Raw genomic sequence first — 18,754 nt, 5'->3', positions numbered from 1 at the left:
TGAAGTCTAAGGGTTAATAATAACTTCTGACTCTTTCATTCTTCATTAGTTCAAAAAAACTTCAGAGTTTCCTGCCATGAGAAACTTGCGACTGCCAGACTACATATTGAATGAGTTTAACAACTTAATGTAATTATGCTTTGTGAAAACAAAGAGTTGTGGTGCATGTCTCCTGGGGGCCAATGCATCATTTACCCACTGGCCCATTGCCACCATCCAAGCCTCTGATTTGGACATTTACACGATTTAATGTCAGAGTGGTTGCCTGAATACGGCCCAATTGTGATCTATATTTAGCAAGTGAAAAGTCAGCTCTGTATCTCTCTGAAGACTTGAAAGAATGAAATTTATATATGTGCAGTTGGGGGTGCAGCTTGCCTGGGGGCACTGGCAGGGATGGGGGGGGCATAGTCCTCTGATGTGCCCTTCCATGGAAAGATTGACACAAGCTCCCGTTTCTGCCAGCTGTCTCTTATTTCAGAGGCAGAGTTTGTCTCTCAGCCTTTAATATTCTGGCACTCTGCCTGTCTTTCACAGAATAAAGTACTCAACAGGACTGGTTGCTGCCCCATTTGTACTGAAAGTGAGTAAGTTATAGATCTTGTTCCTATTCTTTTTACTTCCTGTCACCACCTCCCTGCACCCTCTTTTAAATGGAGTGCACACAGTTACTGTGGCTGATACTGGATTATTTGTGTGTTTGTAGTTTAATTTCTTGGCTAAAGCCGTAACCAAGGAAGATTTCTGCTAGTATAATAGGAGTCCCTTTTGCCAGTTCCAAACGGAAGTGATGGGAATGTTATCACCAAGCAGATCACCATAAGAACATAACTGTCTGACGCTATTTTGGCATTTGGACACTCAACGATGATTTCTATAAAGAAATGGCTTCCCAGTTATTAAATGGTCCTCAATGACATCCCCATTTGTTCTAGAATTTATTTTATCAGTTGATCATCAGGATTGTTTAGTTTGAAATATTTGTCCCCGACAATTATTTCTGCCTTTAAGTAACTTAACAGATTTAATGACTCCATTTGTCTTTGTATAAGATTAAGATTCCTTTTTAACTAGGCTTACAATGTCATTGTTGACATTTTGGATTGTAAAAGTATTGTATTGTAAAATACTTTGAGGTAATCATACGGTGGCCCCGAGAGACAAAACACACGCAAAAGAAAAAGCAGAAACAAAATGAAAATGTGCTGCAAATTAAAAAAACACACGCAAAAGAAAAAGCAGAAACAAAATGAAAATGCGCAGCAAATTAAAAAAACACACGCAAAAGAAAAAGCAGAAACAAAATGAAAATGCGCAGCAAATTTAAAAAACACACGCAAAAGAAAAAGCAGAAACAAAATGAAAATGCGCAGCAAATTAAAAAAACACACGCAAAAGAAAAAGCAGAAACAAAATGAAAATGCGCAGCAAATTAAAAAAACACACGCAAAAGAAAAAGCAGAAACAAAATGAAAATGCGCAGCAAATTAAAAAAACACACGCAAAAGAAAAAGCAGAAACAAAATGAAAATGCGCAGCAAGTAGACAATCCCAAACCGGAAGTGCTCCACCACGCGAGGGGGCGCGGTGAGCTCATGTGGCCCAGTCGCTACACAGTAGTGATGGGAAGTTCGACTGAATTAACTGATTTGATTCTTTCGAGCTGTCCGTTGTAATGAATCGATTCTAAAATCGATTCTCTGTGATTCACTTTTTTTTCCGTCTTTTTTGCGCCTGACCGAATCATGGGATCGGATAATAAATCAAACGGTCTCTCAAGGTTACGTTATTTGACTGAAAGATGGGGCTGGTGTTCAACAAAAATGTTCAGCTTGACTGTTCACAATAAAAAAAACAATATATAAAAAGCAGAAAGGGTGTCGATGCTGAATAAACACGCGTGTATATATAGTTCTTATTTTCTTTACTTTAGCCAAATTCATGTGCATGAGTATCAAGGACTACATCACAGTTAACAACTGCAATATTACCAATACAATCACACACACATACAATGAGCATGAGTAAACTTGCATACGTTGTTGTGTAAACGTCAAACTTAATAAATATCTTTGGTTTTTGATGAAAGACATATGGTTTTATTATGCAGAAATGCAATAATTTACTGTTGTGATAAATGATTAACACAGGGCTGCCAACTCTCACGCATCTGGCGTGACACTCACGCTTTCGGACTCTCACACTCGTGCAAATCTTACGGCAAATTTATATTACATTATAAACCTAAAATTAGCTGCAGCAAAAGCGTTGGGGTAGTTTGCAAACCCTACAGACCATTTACAAGGGAATAAAACTGTCACAAAGGTGTAAATGCGTGTGCGGACTTGTCTGAAATCGAAAATCTCATGCCAACCGGCTGACCAAAATTAACAGCCCTGTGAACAGCTGCGTTAATTTTATTCCTTTCAACAGCGTAACTGCATTTCCGCAGCAAATACCGCGAGGTCTCTTTGGATCGGTTCGCAAACCATTCGTTTTAGTCACCGACCGAGTGTCCGAAAACCGTAAGTTCGATTTGTTCATTGAACGGACTCTCGGACACTCCGTCGGCGACTCAAACGGATGGTTTGCGAACCGATCCCAAGAGCCATTGCGGCATTCACAACAGTAAATTATTGCATTTCTTCCCATCATGAGCTCACTGCGCCCCCTAGCGTGGTGGAGCACTTCCGGTTTGGGATTGTCTACTTGCTGCGCATTTTCATTTTGTTTCTGCTTTTTCTTTTGCGTGTGTTTTTTTAATTTGCAGCGCGTTTTCATTTTGTTTCTGCTTTTTCTTTTGCGTGTGTTTTTTTAATTTGCAGCGCGTTTTCATTTTGTTTCTGCTTTTTCTTTTGCGTGTGTTTTTTTAATTTGCAGCGCGTTTTCATTTTGTTTCTGCTTTTTCTTTTGCGTGTGTTTTTTTAATTTGCAGCGCGTTTTCATTTTGTTTCTGCTTTTTCTTTTGCGTGTGTTTTTTTAATTTGCTGCGCGTTTTCATTTTGTTTCTGCTTTTTCTTTTGCGTGTGTTTTTTTTATTTGCTGCGCATTTTCAATTTGATTCTGCTTTTTCTTTTGTGTGTGTTTTGTCTCTAGGGGCCACCGTATAATCAAACAGTCAAGAGATTAGTCAAATATTTTGGCTAATTGGAAAAAAAAATCATTCTTTGTGGAATAATACACTGATCAGCATTAACATTAAAACCACTGACAGCTGAAGTGAATAACATTGATTATCTCATTACAATGGTACCTGTCAAGGATGCCATTATATATTCGGCATGTGAACAGTCAGTTCTTGAAATTGATGTTTTGGAAGCAGGAAAAATGGGTAAGCATAAGGACCTGAACAACTTTGATAAGGGCCAATTTGTGATGGTTATACGACTGGGTCAGAACATCTTCAAAGTGGTAGGTCTTCTGGGGTGTTCCCAGTATGCAGTGGTCAGTACCTACCAAAAGAGGTCCAAGTAATGCCAACCGGTGAAGCAGAACAGGGTCATGGGTGTCCAAGGTTTTTTGATGCACATAGGGAGCTAAGGCTAGCCCATCTGGTCCAATCCCACAGGAGAGCTACTGTAACACAAATTGCTGAAAAGGTTAATGCTGGCTATGATAGAAAGATGTCAGAACACACAGTGCATCACAGCTTGCTGTTTATGGGGCTGTGTAGCCACATGCTAGCCAGATGCCCATGCTGACCCCTGTCCACTGCCGAAAGTGCTTTCAATGGGCATGTGAGCATCAGAACTGAACCATGGAGGTGGTTTGGTCTGATGTCATGTTTTCTGTTACATCATGTGGACGGCCAGATGTTTGTGCATCATGTGTGTGGAGAAGAGTGCACCAGGATGCACTGTGGGAAGAAGGCAAACCAGCGGAGGCATTCATGTGGATGTTACTTTGACACGTACCACCTACCTAAAGATTATTGCAGACCAAGTACACCCCTTCATGGCAACATTATTCCTGGCTGGCTGTGGCCTCGTTAAGCAGGATAATGTACCTTGCCATGCTTCTAAAATTGTTCAGCAATGGTTTGGGGAACATGAAAAAGATTTCAAGGTGTTGACTTGGCCTCCAAGTTTCCCAGATCTCAATCTGTAGGATGTGCTAGATAAACAAGCCCGATCCATGGAAGCCCTACCTAGCAATTTACAGATCTTAGAATCTGCTGCTAATGTCTTGGTCTTGGATACCACAGGACACCTTCAGAGGTCTTATGGAGTCTGTGCCTCAACAGGTCATAGTTGTTTTGGTGGCATGAGGGGAACCAATGCAATATTAAGCGGGTGGTTTTAACATTATGACTGATCAGTGTACATGGCCTATCATATTTAGCAGTGTTTCAGTTAGCTCTGGATATTAATCCACTTTGTCCTGGTGGTGATGGAGAATGAATGTATGTATCATGTAGGATGACATTCTTTAATTATGTCTCTGAAAATGAGCTACCATATACAATTTGGGAAGAAGGTTTTGGAGAGTATTGAGTTTGTAGGGAAAAATTGTTCAATAATTTCTGTCTACCAATATGTAGGGAGACTAATTGTTATTTTATTATTAATTAATTATTATGCTTGAATGGTTTATTTCTCCAACAAACAGTCTTATGGAAGTTCCAATTAATCAGTTACTGGAAGATTTAGTTCCAGGATATGAATAGAACTTATTAATTACAGTATCACTACGTAACCTGGGTTAGAATGTTCGTTCCGTGAACATAACTCTCACCAGGTATGTAGCAACTCTGTGGCAAAACCACTCAGACTTGGCCATAAGGGGGTACCAGCCTACCCTCGGCTGGATCTTCAAAACAAGGCTCAGATAGTAGTTATTTTTGAGTTTCTAAATCATTAAGCCATAAAACTTGGAATGCTAGCCTTCCTTTGCCTTGTTATCTGAATCATCTTGGGTGTGTGTGTGGGTGTGGATTAGGATTATATTACATTGTGGGGACCAAATGTCCCCCACAATGTAATAAAAACCTGTTATTTTGATGTTGTGGGGACCATTTTTCAGGTCTTCACAAAGATCTGTCAATGCAGTCAAAAAAGACAAAATGGCAAAAGTTTCATAGTTTCTTTGGTTGCTTATGGTTAAGGTTAGGGCTGGGTAGAGGTTAAGGTCGTCAAGTTGGGATTAGGGTTTTTCCCATAGAAATGAATGGAAAGTCCCCACAAAGATATAATTACAAACCTCTGTATGTGTGTGTGTGTGTGTGTGTGTGATCCTACAAGTATTAGACAAATAAATTGATTTCAGTTTTACTGCTCATTTTAAATATGTATCAGAGGACATTGTTGCATTGAAAAAGCTATGTAGATATTTGTTCTTAAGCCAGAAATTAATAAACTGAATTTGAAAAAGGAAAAACACGGAATCAGTGAGCCATCAAATCTTGACATTTGCTATTGAATACCACGTTGCAAATCTTTTTTGATGAAATTATCCATTTATAGTAATGATTCCTGAGCTGTATGTCTGTGTATGTACTGTGTAATGGCACGTGCATAACTGTATGTTGATGACCTTCATCCTGATCCTCAGAACCTGGCGTGTGCACAGTGTTTGGGGACCCGCACTACAACACGTTCGATGGGCGCACCTTTAACTTCCAGGGTACATGCCAGTACGTGCTGACCCGGGACTGCTCACCAGCAGCCGCCTTCCAGGTGCTGGTGAGGAACGACGCCCGCCGCACACGCTCTTTCTCCTGGACCAAGTCCGTGGAGCTGCAGATGGCGGGTCTCAGTGTAGGTCTACACCAGCACCTCACTGTACGCCTGAATGGCAGCCGTGTTGCCTTACCGTACAGTGCAGCTGGAGTACACATCAACCTGGACAGCTACCTACTTAAGCTCAGCACCAGTGCAGGTGTGCTGGGGTGGCCTTCGCTTTGGGTGTTAGGGGACAATTCTTGTCACAAACCATTTCCTATAGTGCTTTAAGCTAATGTAGTTTGTAAAATCTATGGCTGTTTCTCCCATTATTAAACAAACAGTAAACTTGGTAATATAATCTAGATTTGTTTTGCCTTGTATTAAAGTTTATTTGTTTAAGTGTTTATTTGTTGCTGTTTTATCCTGTACATTGAGGTCAGCTAAATATGGCTGTATCTCTTTCCCTTCCTGGAGCAGGATTGGAGGTAACATGGGATGGGGACAGCTTTGTGGAGGTGGTGGCTGCACCTCGCCTGAAAAACAGCCTCTGCGGTCTCTGTGGAAACTACAACGGGCACAAGCAGGATGATGTCATTGGCGGTGATGGTCACTTCAAGTTTGATGTGGATGAGTTTGCTGAGAGCTGGCGGGTGGAAAGCAATGAGATCTGTAATCAACCTCCACACAAGCCCACCCTCCACTTGTGCCCTGGTTTGGTCAAGGTCAAACTCCGTGCCCATCGTGAATGCCAGAAGCTCAAGTCCTGGGAGTTTGAGAAGTGTCACCCTATGGTAGACTTCCTGCCGTTCTACAGGTATGTGTGAAAGAAGAAATTTTGTGAATCGTTGCTCTGGACAGACTGTGGTAAGTCAGTCCCTTCACATTTAACATACTTTTGACTAAATCATGGTAATGAAGAAAAGTCAGCCCATGGATGGTGCTGTAACTGTAAGGAATAATGACATAACATTCAGATTAAAACAATGATGATAAATCACCCAAGTAAAGTACACCATGAATAAAATAAAAAATAAAAAGTCACCTGATCCAAAAGGGAGTGGGCAGGGGTTAATGAAAGTTTACCCTCCACCACAAGCCAAATTAATGGACTACAGCAGAAACTTGATGTCATCTTCAGCGTCATCTTAAAAAATTTCTATCACTACTCCCAGATGTACCCAGGGTATCTCCTGCCATGTGCCCTAACTAAGGCTAACACTAATGTTGGGTGGGCAGCTATGGAAAGTCGATGAATGGAAGTTTCACAATTAAGCTTCCAGATACACTCCATCCTTGGTCATTCTGAAGCCTGTTTGTTGACAGAAATGCTCTGTATTCTTAGTGCCATCTTATTTTGCTTCTAAGGTCCTGTGTCACAGACATGTGTGAGTGTCCCGTGCACAAGAAATGTTACTGTGAATCCTTCATAGCCTACAGCCGTGCCTGCCAGAGAGAGGGTTCGGCAGTGCTCTGGAAGCCTGAGCAGAACTGCATGGGTAAGGGGCATAAAACAATTGTTTAATTTTATAATTTAAAACAATGATCATAGAAACAATGATCATGTCCTGGAGAAGATAAGGATACTGGATGTCTTATGAGAGGTGTTTCACACTCACAAAATTTCTCTGTCTTGAGTCTATTGGCTAGATGCTATTTTTAAAAGTATTTTACTTCATAGTTCACAGACTTTAAGTAACTGAATGACAAACAGGGAACTGTACTGTTGCAGTAATGAATGTAACCGAATTAAATCTTGCATTTTGTACCTTTTTATATACATAAACATTCCAATTGTACTCATTCCTGCAGCTTCTGAAGATGAATAGCTTGCATACACTGTTTTTCTAACAGCACAATCTATATGCAGAACTAGGCTAGGACTGAAAACTTAAACTTAATAACATTAAATGATTCAGTTTAAACACAATAATGTTTTTGCCTTTTGCTTTTTTCTTCTAATCCCTTCAGCCACCCAATGCAAACACGGTGCTGTTTATGACACTTGCGGTCCTGGCTGTGCCAAGACATGTGATAACTGGAATGAGATTGGGCCCTGCAACAAGCCCTGTGTGGCCGGTTGCCACTGCCCCGCTGACCTGGTGCTCTTCCAAGGCCGCTGCATCAGGCCTATCCTGTGCCCTGGGCAGTGACACTGACTGCCACGGTTTTGCTGTGGATGGGGGGGGTCATGTGGGACAGTGGACTAGGATTTGTCTGCAGTGGGGGAGGTGACATACTGAAAGACCAGGAGACAGGAGGAAGACTGGGCATCTGCTGTTTACCTGCAACTACCTCAGCTAAAGTAACATGGCTGTGCAAACTTACTGTGACATAACTCCTCCCCACCACCATCATATCAGTACCACCAGAATGGCACATTGTCTCCCCGGAACTGTAGTCTATAACAGTACTTCCCTGAATAAAAGATCCACAGATGCCTGCCTCCACAAAGTAAAGGTAATATGCTCTGTGAGCTTAGGTTGTCTGTTGTTGAAATGGTGCTTTAAAAAGCAATAATGATAACATTAGGGAGGTGGAGCCATTATTTCTTAAGAAAATTTTAAAGATAATAAAAGGTTTGGGGAGCAGATGAAGTGAATCATCCAACTTACTGTCCTGAAATATAGCAAATGGTCCACCTAATTAATATATCACAACAAGAAGAATCTAGTCAACATATGCTTATATTGCCATTTTAATTTATGTATCATAAATGTACCATTGTAGCAAATACAAAATCATAAATATTGTGTTTTGATATGGGCAAATATATATTTGTCCTGACATTCAGTTCTGGTTTTTAAAAAGCTTTGTAGCAGTAACAAAGATTTTGTAAAATGTACAGAGTAATCTTGTGTTTATTTCCTTGTGGAAGATTTTTTTTTCTTGACAGTTTACAATTTGGCTCTATTCAGTGAAGCCACAGCCATTGGAAGTATTCTGATAATTTAAGGTATTAGTATCCAGTTCTGTTACAAATTAGAAGTATATATAATTAATGAGCATTATATGTAATCGTTTTTCATGTAAATAAAAAGTTATTGACTATACATCACATCATCCCATTCATTGCCTCTCAGGAACTCTAGTAGTGGCAATACAAATGGCTTCATGGGGTCTGAACCTCAAATTTAATTTATTGAAACAATTTCCTGATTTTGAGATGGAATTAAATGCTCATGCCATACTTTCTGTCCTACTACTGCACTTTTTGCACCTCCCATGGCTTTCAGATTTATGCTTTATTCCAATAAATGTTCTTGGCTTGTGAGTTTCTTAATTTCCCCCAGCAGTCTCATCTGATGGATTCGACTTAACAAAATGTATGGAGGAGAAAGGGTCAGCAAAAATAACACCTCCCATCACGCACACAACTCAGCAGCTCCCCAAATTGTATTTTTTATAAAAATAGTTATTTCTGTAAAAAGAACTACCTAATGCAAATTTGTCTTACTATTGTCTTTATCATCTTTTGCTGCCTTCTAAAAATACTCTCTTAATATTGTGATTTGAACCCGACAGCTGTTGTTTCATGGTCATTTGGTTTGTGTTATACAGTGGTACCTCAGAACTCAAATTTAATCCGTTTAGAACTCAGGTTCGAATTCTAAAAAGTTCGAGTTCTGATCGAATTTTCCCCATAAGAAATAATGGAAAACCAATTAATTGATTCCCGGCCCCCAAAAATTACACCTAAATATGTTTTTTTTTAGCATTTAAACACAAAATGAACAGGATAAAACAAGAAGAGCATATACTGTACTAAACACATCGAAGCACATTTATCAAAACAGTAATTTGTAAAGTAAGAATATAAATGTATCCAGACAATGTGTAAAGTTAAAAAAAAAAAAACAAGGTGTCCTGCCCCTATCGTCCGCTCCTTCCATGTGCCACGCCCCCTCATTAACCTGGTGTGGAATCCCCGTGTGATCAGCTGTTTCTGGTTGTTGTCATTAGTCTTCTGTATTTAGTCCGCGTTTCAGTTTGTTTCCCCGGTCTGGTCATTGTGTTGTCTGTCTGCGTTTTGCCTGCCTTACCTGTAATTAAACCCCATATTCCCCGATACCCTGACGTCTGCGCCTTTATATCCGTTTCATCCCGCACGGGATGACAATATTATTATAATTAAATTAGGGCTGTCAAAATTAACGGGTTGTTATGGAAATTTGGAGGTAGGAAGGAACAGATGAGTCCAATGGTTTAGCTTGGTTTCATTTATTGAGATATCTTTCTATGCGAGCTCGGGGAGACTCTCCACAGACAGTTCTGAGAAGTTCTCCAAATAGCAGACGCAGCTGCTTTCATTTTATATTGACAGACAAATGACCCTTCTCTGCAACCACAACCAGAAGACCCATGTCTGCTTTTGCACATTCTATGTGTAACCCAGTTGTTAAGAATGTTTTTTTTTTTTGTATTTCTTCATTATGTTCATGTATTAAATGTTGAACTTTTGAGATAAAGAAAAAAAGGAAAATATTATGTTTGTATATGTGCTGTGTTGATATTTTGTATTATTGTAAAGCGGGCATGTTATAATTTATTCATGTATTCATTTGGGTGAGGTGTGGTCCAATGAACACTGAGGGTCAAGGTTGAGCGAGGCGCGGGAAGAGAGCGGCGGGGAAGAAGGTAGTGTAATGGCGGAGAACTGTGGCTGAAATGCGTAGCTCACGCATTTCATGAAAATAGCAATATCGTCGACCAGACGATGTATTAAGCTTACAGTAAGGAGTCTGGGGAAAGCGAATTTCTACACGAAGTTCGGGAAAGCTAAGAACTAGCCTCCGAGAGTGACTCTTGCCTGACCGTGGGTAGAAGCCCACCAATCCACCGGAAGCTCCTGGATCGAACGCCCAGGGGAGAGACCAAGCGCAGAAGGGTGCACCTGACTGCCAGATCCACTCGGCACGGGACGACACCCAGGGATATTGTGAGTGTGGTTTGCCTTATTTTACATTGCGCTTGTAGCTCACAAGCGTGAAGCAGCCTTTTTCATTTTTGTTTGGCTACAACGTGCCCGAGCTTCACAACAGGCCTGCACCGTACGGGAGTGGTGTTTTTTCTTTACTTGAATCTGCCGGCCATCGTTTATTTTATCTTTGGAACCTTTTGGGTTTTTTTTGGGACTTTTGCGTTTCGGTTTAAAGGGATGAAAAAGTATTATTTGCTCCCGAGTGAAATGTCTTTTATAAACTGTCATAAATGAGTAAATAGTACCATTTACGTTTGATTGTATTACTGTGTTGATTGTGTTCTTTTGTGTAAAGTGATGTATATATTTATGTTTGGGCTTTAAAGAGAATGGATAGGGAACCCTAAATACTAAAGGACTGAGGGAAAAGAACTCAGGGTAGCTCCCGTGTTACTCTTAATGCACAAAGGGGCGCTACATAAATTGGAGGCACCGCTGGGATCTGATTAGGGTCCCTAGCTAAATAGATATTGAGTTACTTTACAACTGGGAAAATAAAGTTTACTGGTGAACATGACGCATGCAGCTGAGTTGGTAGCAAAGCTGAAAGGTTGGTGTCGTGGTGAGGGTCTGTCTGAGGCTCATACGCTTATGGTGATCATCCCTGATGACGCGGACATCAGCGAGATTGAGGATACTCTCCAGACTGTGAAATGTTTGGGTCGCGTTCGTGTCCGAGGTAGGACTTTTGATGTGAAGCACAGTCAGCTGATGGCTTTGTGTGAATGCAAGGAGAACCTCAAGGAGGCGAATGTTCCAAAGGAAGTGCTGCCTATCGGTGGAGGGGAGCCCTGGCCTATTGTAGTAGTAGGTGAAACTCTGCCAGATGATACTGATGATTTTGGCCACAAGCTCATAGGGTTTCTACAGAAAGAGGGGAAGACCTTAGAGGAACTTGGTACTCTCTTCTCTGCTCCTGACCATTCCACTGATCCCACAGAAGCCATACTTCGTGCTGTTAGTGACCTGTTAGAAAAGGCCAGACCTTCCGTTGAGCCTGTTAGCTATCGCCGCGTACGTCTTTTCTCTGGGTTGTTGCCCACCCCAGCAGGTGAGGAGCCATTTGAGGTCTGGATGGAGCAGGCACGACTCATGGTGGAGGAGTGTGATTGCTCTGGAAAGGAGAAGAGACGGAGGCTAATGGAAAGCCTTAAGGGGCCGGCGCTAGAGATAATTAAAGCTGTGAGAGCGAGTAACCCTGATGTCCGTGCAGGTGAATGTTTGGATGCTTTGGAAGATGCATTTGGGTCAGTAGAGACTGGAGACAACCTGTATTTTGCCTTTCGCTTATTGCAGCAGCAATCAGGCGAGAAGCTGTCCGACTTCCTATGTCGCTTAGACCGGTCTTTGGAAAAGGTACAGTAGTTAACTTTGGGGACTCTCCTGTCTCCGAAGAATGGAAAGATCGAATTCGTCAGAAACTGGCTCAAAGACCTCATGTTTTTTCCATGCATGAATGGGATGTTGGGTTGGCAAAACGGGTGGAGCACAGAATCAGACTGTCTGACTCAAGACCCTTCCACCAGCGCTCACGCCAGCTGTCACCTGCAGATATTGAAGATGTGAGGAAACATCTGCAGGAACTCCTGCAGGCTGGTATAATAAAAGAATCTCGTAGCCCCTATGCCTCCCCAATAGTTGTTGTGAGGAAGAAAAATGGGACCATAAGGATGTGTATAGATTACAGACTCCTGAACAGCCGGACCATCCCAGACCACTACACAACACCTTGCATAGATGATGCATTGAATGCCTTGTCAGGTAGCCGTTGGTTCTCTGTTCTTGACCTGAGAAGTGGCTATTACCAGATAGCTATGGATGAGGAAGACAAAGAAAAAACTGCTTTTATTTGTCCGCTAGGCTTCTTTCAATTTGAACGGATGCCACAGGGGATATCAGGAGCTCCAGCCACCTTCCACAGATTAATGGAAAAGGCTGTGGGTGATATGAACTTGCTGGAGGTCCTGGTATATTTAGATGACTTGATTGTCTTTGGTAGGACTCTCAAAGTGATTGACCGCCTTGGAGAAGTAGGGCTGAAAATCTCTGTAGATAAGTGCCAAATTTGTTTGACACAGGTGAAATATTTGGGGCATATAGTATCTGCCAGTGGTGTCTCTCCTGATCCAGCTATGATTGAGGCAGTGACTAACTGGCTTCAGCCAACAAACTTGAAAACTTTACAGTCATTCTTAGGATTCTGTGGTTATTATAGGCGGTTTATAGCAAATTATTCTGCCATCGTTCGTCCACTGACAGAGCTCACCAAAGGCTATGCTCCAGTTCAGAAGGGCAAGAAACATGCCATAGATCCGTCTAAACAGTACATGAGAGAATCTGAACCCTTTGGTGAGAGATGGGATGACTCTTGTGTAGAAGCTTTCCATCAGATCACTTATTGCCTCTCACATGCTAAAGTATTGGCGTTTGCTGATCCCCGAAAGCCATACATTTTGCATGTTGATGCTAGTTTAAAAGGGCTGGGTGCTGTAGTATATCAAGAGCATCCAGAGGGCTTGCGCCCAGTTGCTTTTGCAAGCAGAAAATTGAAGCCATCTCTGAAGAATCATCCAATCCACCAATTGGAGTTCTTGTCTTTGAAGTGGGCTGTCGTTGATAAGTTCCACGAGTATTTGTATGGAGCTAAATTCACAGTACGTACGGATAACAATCCCCTCACCTACGTGCTCACGTCGGCAAAGCTTAATGCTGTCGGGCACAGGTGGTTAGCTGCATTGTCTGTGTATGAGTTTGATGTGCAGTACCGGCCGGGCCGTCACAATATCGATGCTGACCTACTATCTAGAAACATGCCTGAAGAAGACACTACAGAGTGGGTGACTATATCTGAGTCTGGTGTGAAGTCTATCTGCCAACGTGTCTGTGCTCTTGAATCCTCTATTAGCCCACTGAGGTATGTAGACCAGTTAGGAGCTTCACCTGACAGTGTTCCAGACATTTACGCATTTCCGACTCACTTAGAGTTGAAATCCTTAAAACAGATGTCAAAGCAGGATCTTAGAAGATCTCAGAAAGAGGATGCAACGATAAGGCCCGTTATACAGGCAGTTAAATATGGAAAATGGCCTGAGGATGACAATCTAGATCTAGAGCAGTCTCTGATGAAACGGGAAATGGGAAAATTAACTCTGAAAGGTGGTTTATTATACCGTTTGAGCAGGCGATCGTCGGGTGAAGTAGTCCATCAGCTTGTCCTGCCTAGAGAGTTCAGGGATGTAGTGCTGAGGGCAATGCATGATGATTTGGGACACCTGGGGGTGGAAAGAGTCAGTGACCTCATGAGAAGCCGATTCTTTTGGCCAAAGATGGCGGTAGATATAGAAGAATACATTAGAAACTGTGGAGAATGTGTCATTCGAAAGTCCCCTTGTCAGAGAGCTGCCCCGTTGCATCATATTGTGAGCCATGGACCGATGGATCTCGTTTGCATGGATTTTCTTTGCATGGAACCGGATTCGAAGGGCATAGGTAATGTGCTTGTGGTGACAGACCATTTTACGCGGTACGCCCAGGCCTTCCCTACAAAAAACCAGAAAGCTCATGTTGTTGCTAAGACCTTAGTCGAGAAATATTTTGTACATTATGGACTGCCTGCAAGGATCCATTCCAATCAGGGCAGAGACTTCGAAAGCCGTCTGATCAAAGAGCTCCTGAACCTGATGGGTATTAGAAAATCACGGACAACCCCCTATCATCCGCAAGGAGATCCTCAGCCGGAGAGGTTCAACCGAACCTTACTCTCAATGCTTGGCACTCTGGGTCAGGAGAAGAAACGCCACTGGAGTCAGCATGTGGGATACCTGGTTCATGCGTATAACAGCACAAAGTGTGACGCCACTGGATACTCGCCATATTTTTTAATGTTCGGGCGAGAGGCAAGACTCCCAGTAGACCTGTGCTTTGGAACCTCTCCAGATGGCATAGAACATGAGTGTCATTCTCGCTATGTAAGTAAGCTGAAAGACGATTTGTCAGAAGCCTATAAGCTTGCTTCTGAAACTGCAGACAAGAGACACCAGCGAAATAAGAGACACTATGACCGGAAAGTTGGATTTCGGAGGTTGGGGCTAAAAGGGAAGCACAAGCTGGAAAGTCGATGGAATCCTGCTCCCTATGTCGTAGTAGGAAGGATGCCCAACCTTCCAGTATTTAAGATCCGACGTGAGGATGGGAGGGGTAGTGATAAGACAATGCATCAGGATCATCTTTTGCCATTAGGGAAGTATGTGAGGGTTCCGACAGCAGATGGGAAGGAAGAATCACCTGTTCGACTACGAACCAAAGTCAATACTCGGCCAAAGCAGACGAAGGACTTACCTGAGATGCCAGTCACTCATGTTGATTCACAGGAGTTTTCTGATGTATCCTCTGACCTTGAATATTACACACCTTCTACAACTTGTCGGAAAAAGATTCTTCCTGGGAGTGAGGGCTGTGCTAGGCGTATAGGTAGTTTCCCAAAGAGAGATGATGTTCTTCAGCCGAGTGATGGGAGTGAGGGAAGTAATACCACCCCGGTTGAAGATTCTGAAGCTGAGTCCCAGGGTTTGCACGAAAATGATTCAGAGCAGTATATAGATCCTGTTACCACTAGTGATGATGGGGAGGGACCTGCGAAACAGTCTGAGATGCTGTCCAAACAAAAAGTGAGGGTTAGGTCAGATACTCGTCCCAAAAGATTAATAAAACCAACCATTAAACTTACTTATGATGAACCAGGGAGGTCGAGAGATCAGCCCTTAACTGTAGTACATAGAGGTGTTATCATCAAGATAGGGAAACATTAGATTAGGAGAGTTTTAACATCCGTGATACCCTTAGGTTTGGTATGGGATAGTATGTCTGATGGGGACATTCAGACGTTCAGAAGGGGGAGGGTGTAACCCAGTTGTTAATGTGGCATCCCTGTGAGGGAATGACCACATTAATATTGTTTTGTGTAAAACACTCATGTAACGGGACATTTTTCATTACTATATGTCTTTATTTTCAGTTTCTTTAAAAGGATAGAAAATCCATGTAACAGGGATTCATTTTAGGTTAGAAAGCAGTGAGGGCGGAACTTTGGTGGTTGCTCCAGGGTTTCAGGGTGCGGTAATTAAGTGGAGCCCACCTTCCGCTGCTTCCTCAGACACGTTCTGGAGGAAAGCAGAGACGCATCGTATCTTCCTTACTCCGCTCTTCACCTGCTTTTACAGGTCGGTAAATGGTGCTCGCACCGAAAATGTTGTTTATTGTTAATGTAGGGCAGTAGTTCTGATGCAACGCTATTTTGGCCATTTTACATTTATATGTTCGCTCTGGGACACCGTATTCCATATGCGGGTTTAGAGCGGATGGCATTTTTTTTCCTTTAGTTTGCTCTCGCTACCCCGAAAGGTGAGCATTGTTAATGGCCGCTCTCTTTTCATATTAGAATGACAGAGCTAAAATTGCCCACCCATCCAGTTGAATATATTCTGGTTAATGTGAGGTTCGGATGCAGACCGTTTGGTTTGGGGTATTTTGATGTTTTGGTACTGAATTATAATTTGTAACTTTGGGTTGTTAATTGTCGGAATGAAGGCTATGTGCGGCAAAGGGGTTATTATCATTTTAGTTAGTAAAATGTTACGATGTCATTAAATGTACTGTATTTGTTATTGTCTTACTTTTATTTTTGAAGTGGGAATTGTACATTTTGTTAATTTTGAGTTTGCTCTCGCTACCCCAAAAGCACGGAGCGGCAACAGTGGAGAGAGAGGGAGCGAAGCTGTGTCCTCATTGTAATAAATCGCGTCAGTCCCGACCTACAATCCCGAACCTGCGTGGCTGGTGTTTTGTTCCTGCCCAACGCCCCTCGACCCAACACATACAAACACAACGCAGAGCATTGAGGTGCGGACCGGAGGCAGGCGGACCGACGCAACGCAGCGGGAGGGTTACATCTTTGGTGCCGTGACCCGGATTGTGGCGTTGGAGAGACTGACGGTATCGGTCGACGATCTGATTAATATCGGTTGAGTGGTGTACTGCCATTTGTTCTTGTGCAGTAATTCTGGTTAAAGTTGTATGGTTATTTTGTATTTTTCCTACACTCCATTCCCTTTACTATTCATTATACACTGTACATTTCAACATAGATTCACTTTCAGTCAGCAGTGCATAGACTGTGTTTGGAAAACAAAATGCGGCATAACAGTACAGATTGCATAATAAGGCTGCAGGACCCCTCAGCCGCTGCAATAAGCAACAACCCCACCACCCCAAACCAGATGCAGACCCGGCCTTGGAGAGGAGAGGTACAGGAAGCTCCACCCTCCCCAGTTCTACCACCTTATGTTGATCGGTTCACTACCCCAGCCTATGCATCCACGAGACCAGGCTGCCAGGTCAACCGGCGAGACAGCAGCCCCTCTAATGTAGTCCCTAGAATGGAAACCTCTGTTCCCCAAGCTGGTGTACATGGATCAACATCCCCCCTGCCTGTTCAGAGTTTTGCACATTTTATTCATGCCGGTATGCAATCTGTACAGCATCCCATCGTGAACCACTCTGTGGCCTCACCTTACCTAACTCAGTTGGTGGAGCCAAGCCCCCAGGTATACCCAGGCTATGCACACTCAACCCTGGTGCCCCCAGTTCCCCCGCTAAGTTTTGAAACGCCACTACCAGCAAACAACATTACTAATCCTCCTACTGCAGGGCGGAGCCTACAGGGGCCAGATTATGGACCCAACCCCCCGATGCATGTTCAAGTAGTTGCCCCTAGCCCTTATTATACCACCCATAATGTAGCTACCTCTACTCCCCAATCGGCTGCGAACTCATTGGTCCCCTACACAACTGTGCATATCCCTTATCACGCAACGAATGTAGAACTTGGTTACAGACATCCGGTTGTTGCCCCTGGTCTGCGACCGACGCCTGTTTCAGATTGTCATGCCAACCTGTACCCTGGTGCATTTTCGCAAACCATTCCCTCACCCACCACCCTGCACATGCATACAGACTTGCCTGTGCCACCTTCAGACATTCCTGCCAAGGTATCAGCAAACCAAGGCTTTCTATCCACGGCTTATGGAGGTCTTATGCAGACTCATCAGGTAAAAAATGTTCAAGTCTTCACTGGCAATGCGGACAGTAAGATGTTGGTGGAGGACTGGATTCGGGATATGCAGTATCTCCTAGAAGCAATAGAGCTCCCCGCCCATCTCTGTTTCTCCACAGTGGTGCGGCACCTGAGTGGTGAGGCCAGAAAGCTTGTCTTAAACCTACCTCCTCAGGAACAGACCCCTGAGAAAGCATTTGAAGAGCTGAAGGCAGAGTACAGCGATACACAAGGCTCCTTAGACCCATTAGAGGACTTCTATGAGCGTAGCCAGAAAGCAGGAGAGTCGGCCTGCTCCTATGCTATAGCACTAGAGGCAATATTAAGGGCTGTAGAGGAGAGTCAAAGAGGGGGGAGACCGTTCCCTGATCGCGATAGTAAGCTCACGCGGCAGTTTTTACGGGGACTTACTGATGAGGAGGTATTTGCCAGAATTGCACCCATGAAGCCCAGGCTCCAGAGCTTCCGAGAGTTGAAAGCTGAGCTCCGGAACTTAGCAAGAGAAACTAGAAGGGTCCAGTTTCAACACAAAGCGAAGAAAGCATATGCCTAGGTTCACATCACACCAGAGTGTGCTGTAAATGAGAGGGCAGAGAGAACTAGATGTAAGTCGGAATTATCAGAGTTGACTGAAATGGTGAAGAAACTGGCTCTTACCCAAGAGGAACAAATGGCTAAATTGTCTCGTTTAGAATCAACAATAACCTACCATACTCCCATCCAAACTGTACAGTCATCTCTGGGAAATAGAGTCCAGAGTTCAATGGTGACCTGTCATCGGTGTGGAAAGCAAGGACACATAGCCCGAGTCTGCCGAGCAGTACTTTCAGATTCTAGTTCACCAGCCGGAGCTCGTCAACCCCAGCCAGCAGCAGGAAATGCACTGGAATCTTCTCAGCATTTAAATGCCTAGAGCCCATGGTCTCCGGGGCAACCATGGGCAAGAAGCAAGGACCCCACCCACAGGTAAAAAAAAATGGCACTGGAGGAGAGGAGACCCCC

At 43.2% G+C, this 18,754-nt stretch overlaps 1 protein-coding gene across 4 annotated transcripts in view; it reads left to right on the top strand.

Moving 5' to 3' along the window:
• The window catches only part of LOC111841646 (BMP-binding endothelial regulator protein), a 48,511-nt gene extending 39,605 nt beyond the window's left edge, over window positions 1-8,906 (top strand). For 2 of the 4 annotated variants that reach the window (XM_023807532.2, XM_072716501.1), the window contains 5 exons: window positions 538-583; window positions 5,551-5,877; window positions 6,141-6,477; window positions 7,029-7,159; window positions 7,632-8,903. In XM_023807532.2, coding sequence (XP_023663300.1) covers window positions 538-583; window positions 5,551-5,877; window positions 6,141-6,477; window positions 7,029-7,159; window positions 7,632-7,813 — 1,023 coding nt within the window. In that variant the 3' untranslated portion in view covers window positions 7,814-8,903. Of the gene's footprint in view, window positions 1-537; window positions 584-5,550; window positions 5,878-6,140; window positions 6,478-7,028; window positions 7,160-7,631 lie in introns of all 4 variants that reach the window. The other 2 variants (XM_023807534.2, XM_023807533.2) reach the window with 2 other exon arrangements.
• Window positions 8,907-18,754: the final 9,848 nt, after the last annotated feature.

The sequence above is a fragment of the Paramormyrops kingsleyae genome, chromosome 9 (genome assembly GCF_048594095.1).
Source record: "Paramormyrops kingsleyae isolate MSU_618 chromosome 9, PKINGS_0.4, whole genome shotgun sequence".
NCBI classification, from domain to species: Eukaryota; Metazoa; Chordata; class Actinopteri; order Osteoglossiformes; family Mormyridae; genus Paramormyrops; species Paramormyrops kingsleyae.
The sequence above is the reverse complement of the archived record's forward strand: the minus strand, read 5'-3'. Positions and strand labels throughout refer to the sequence as shown.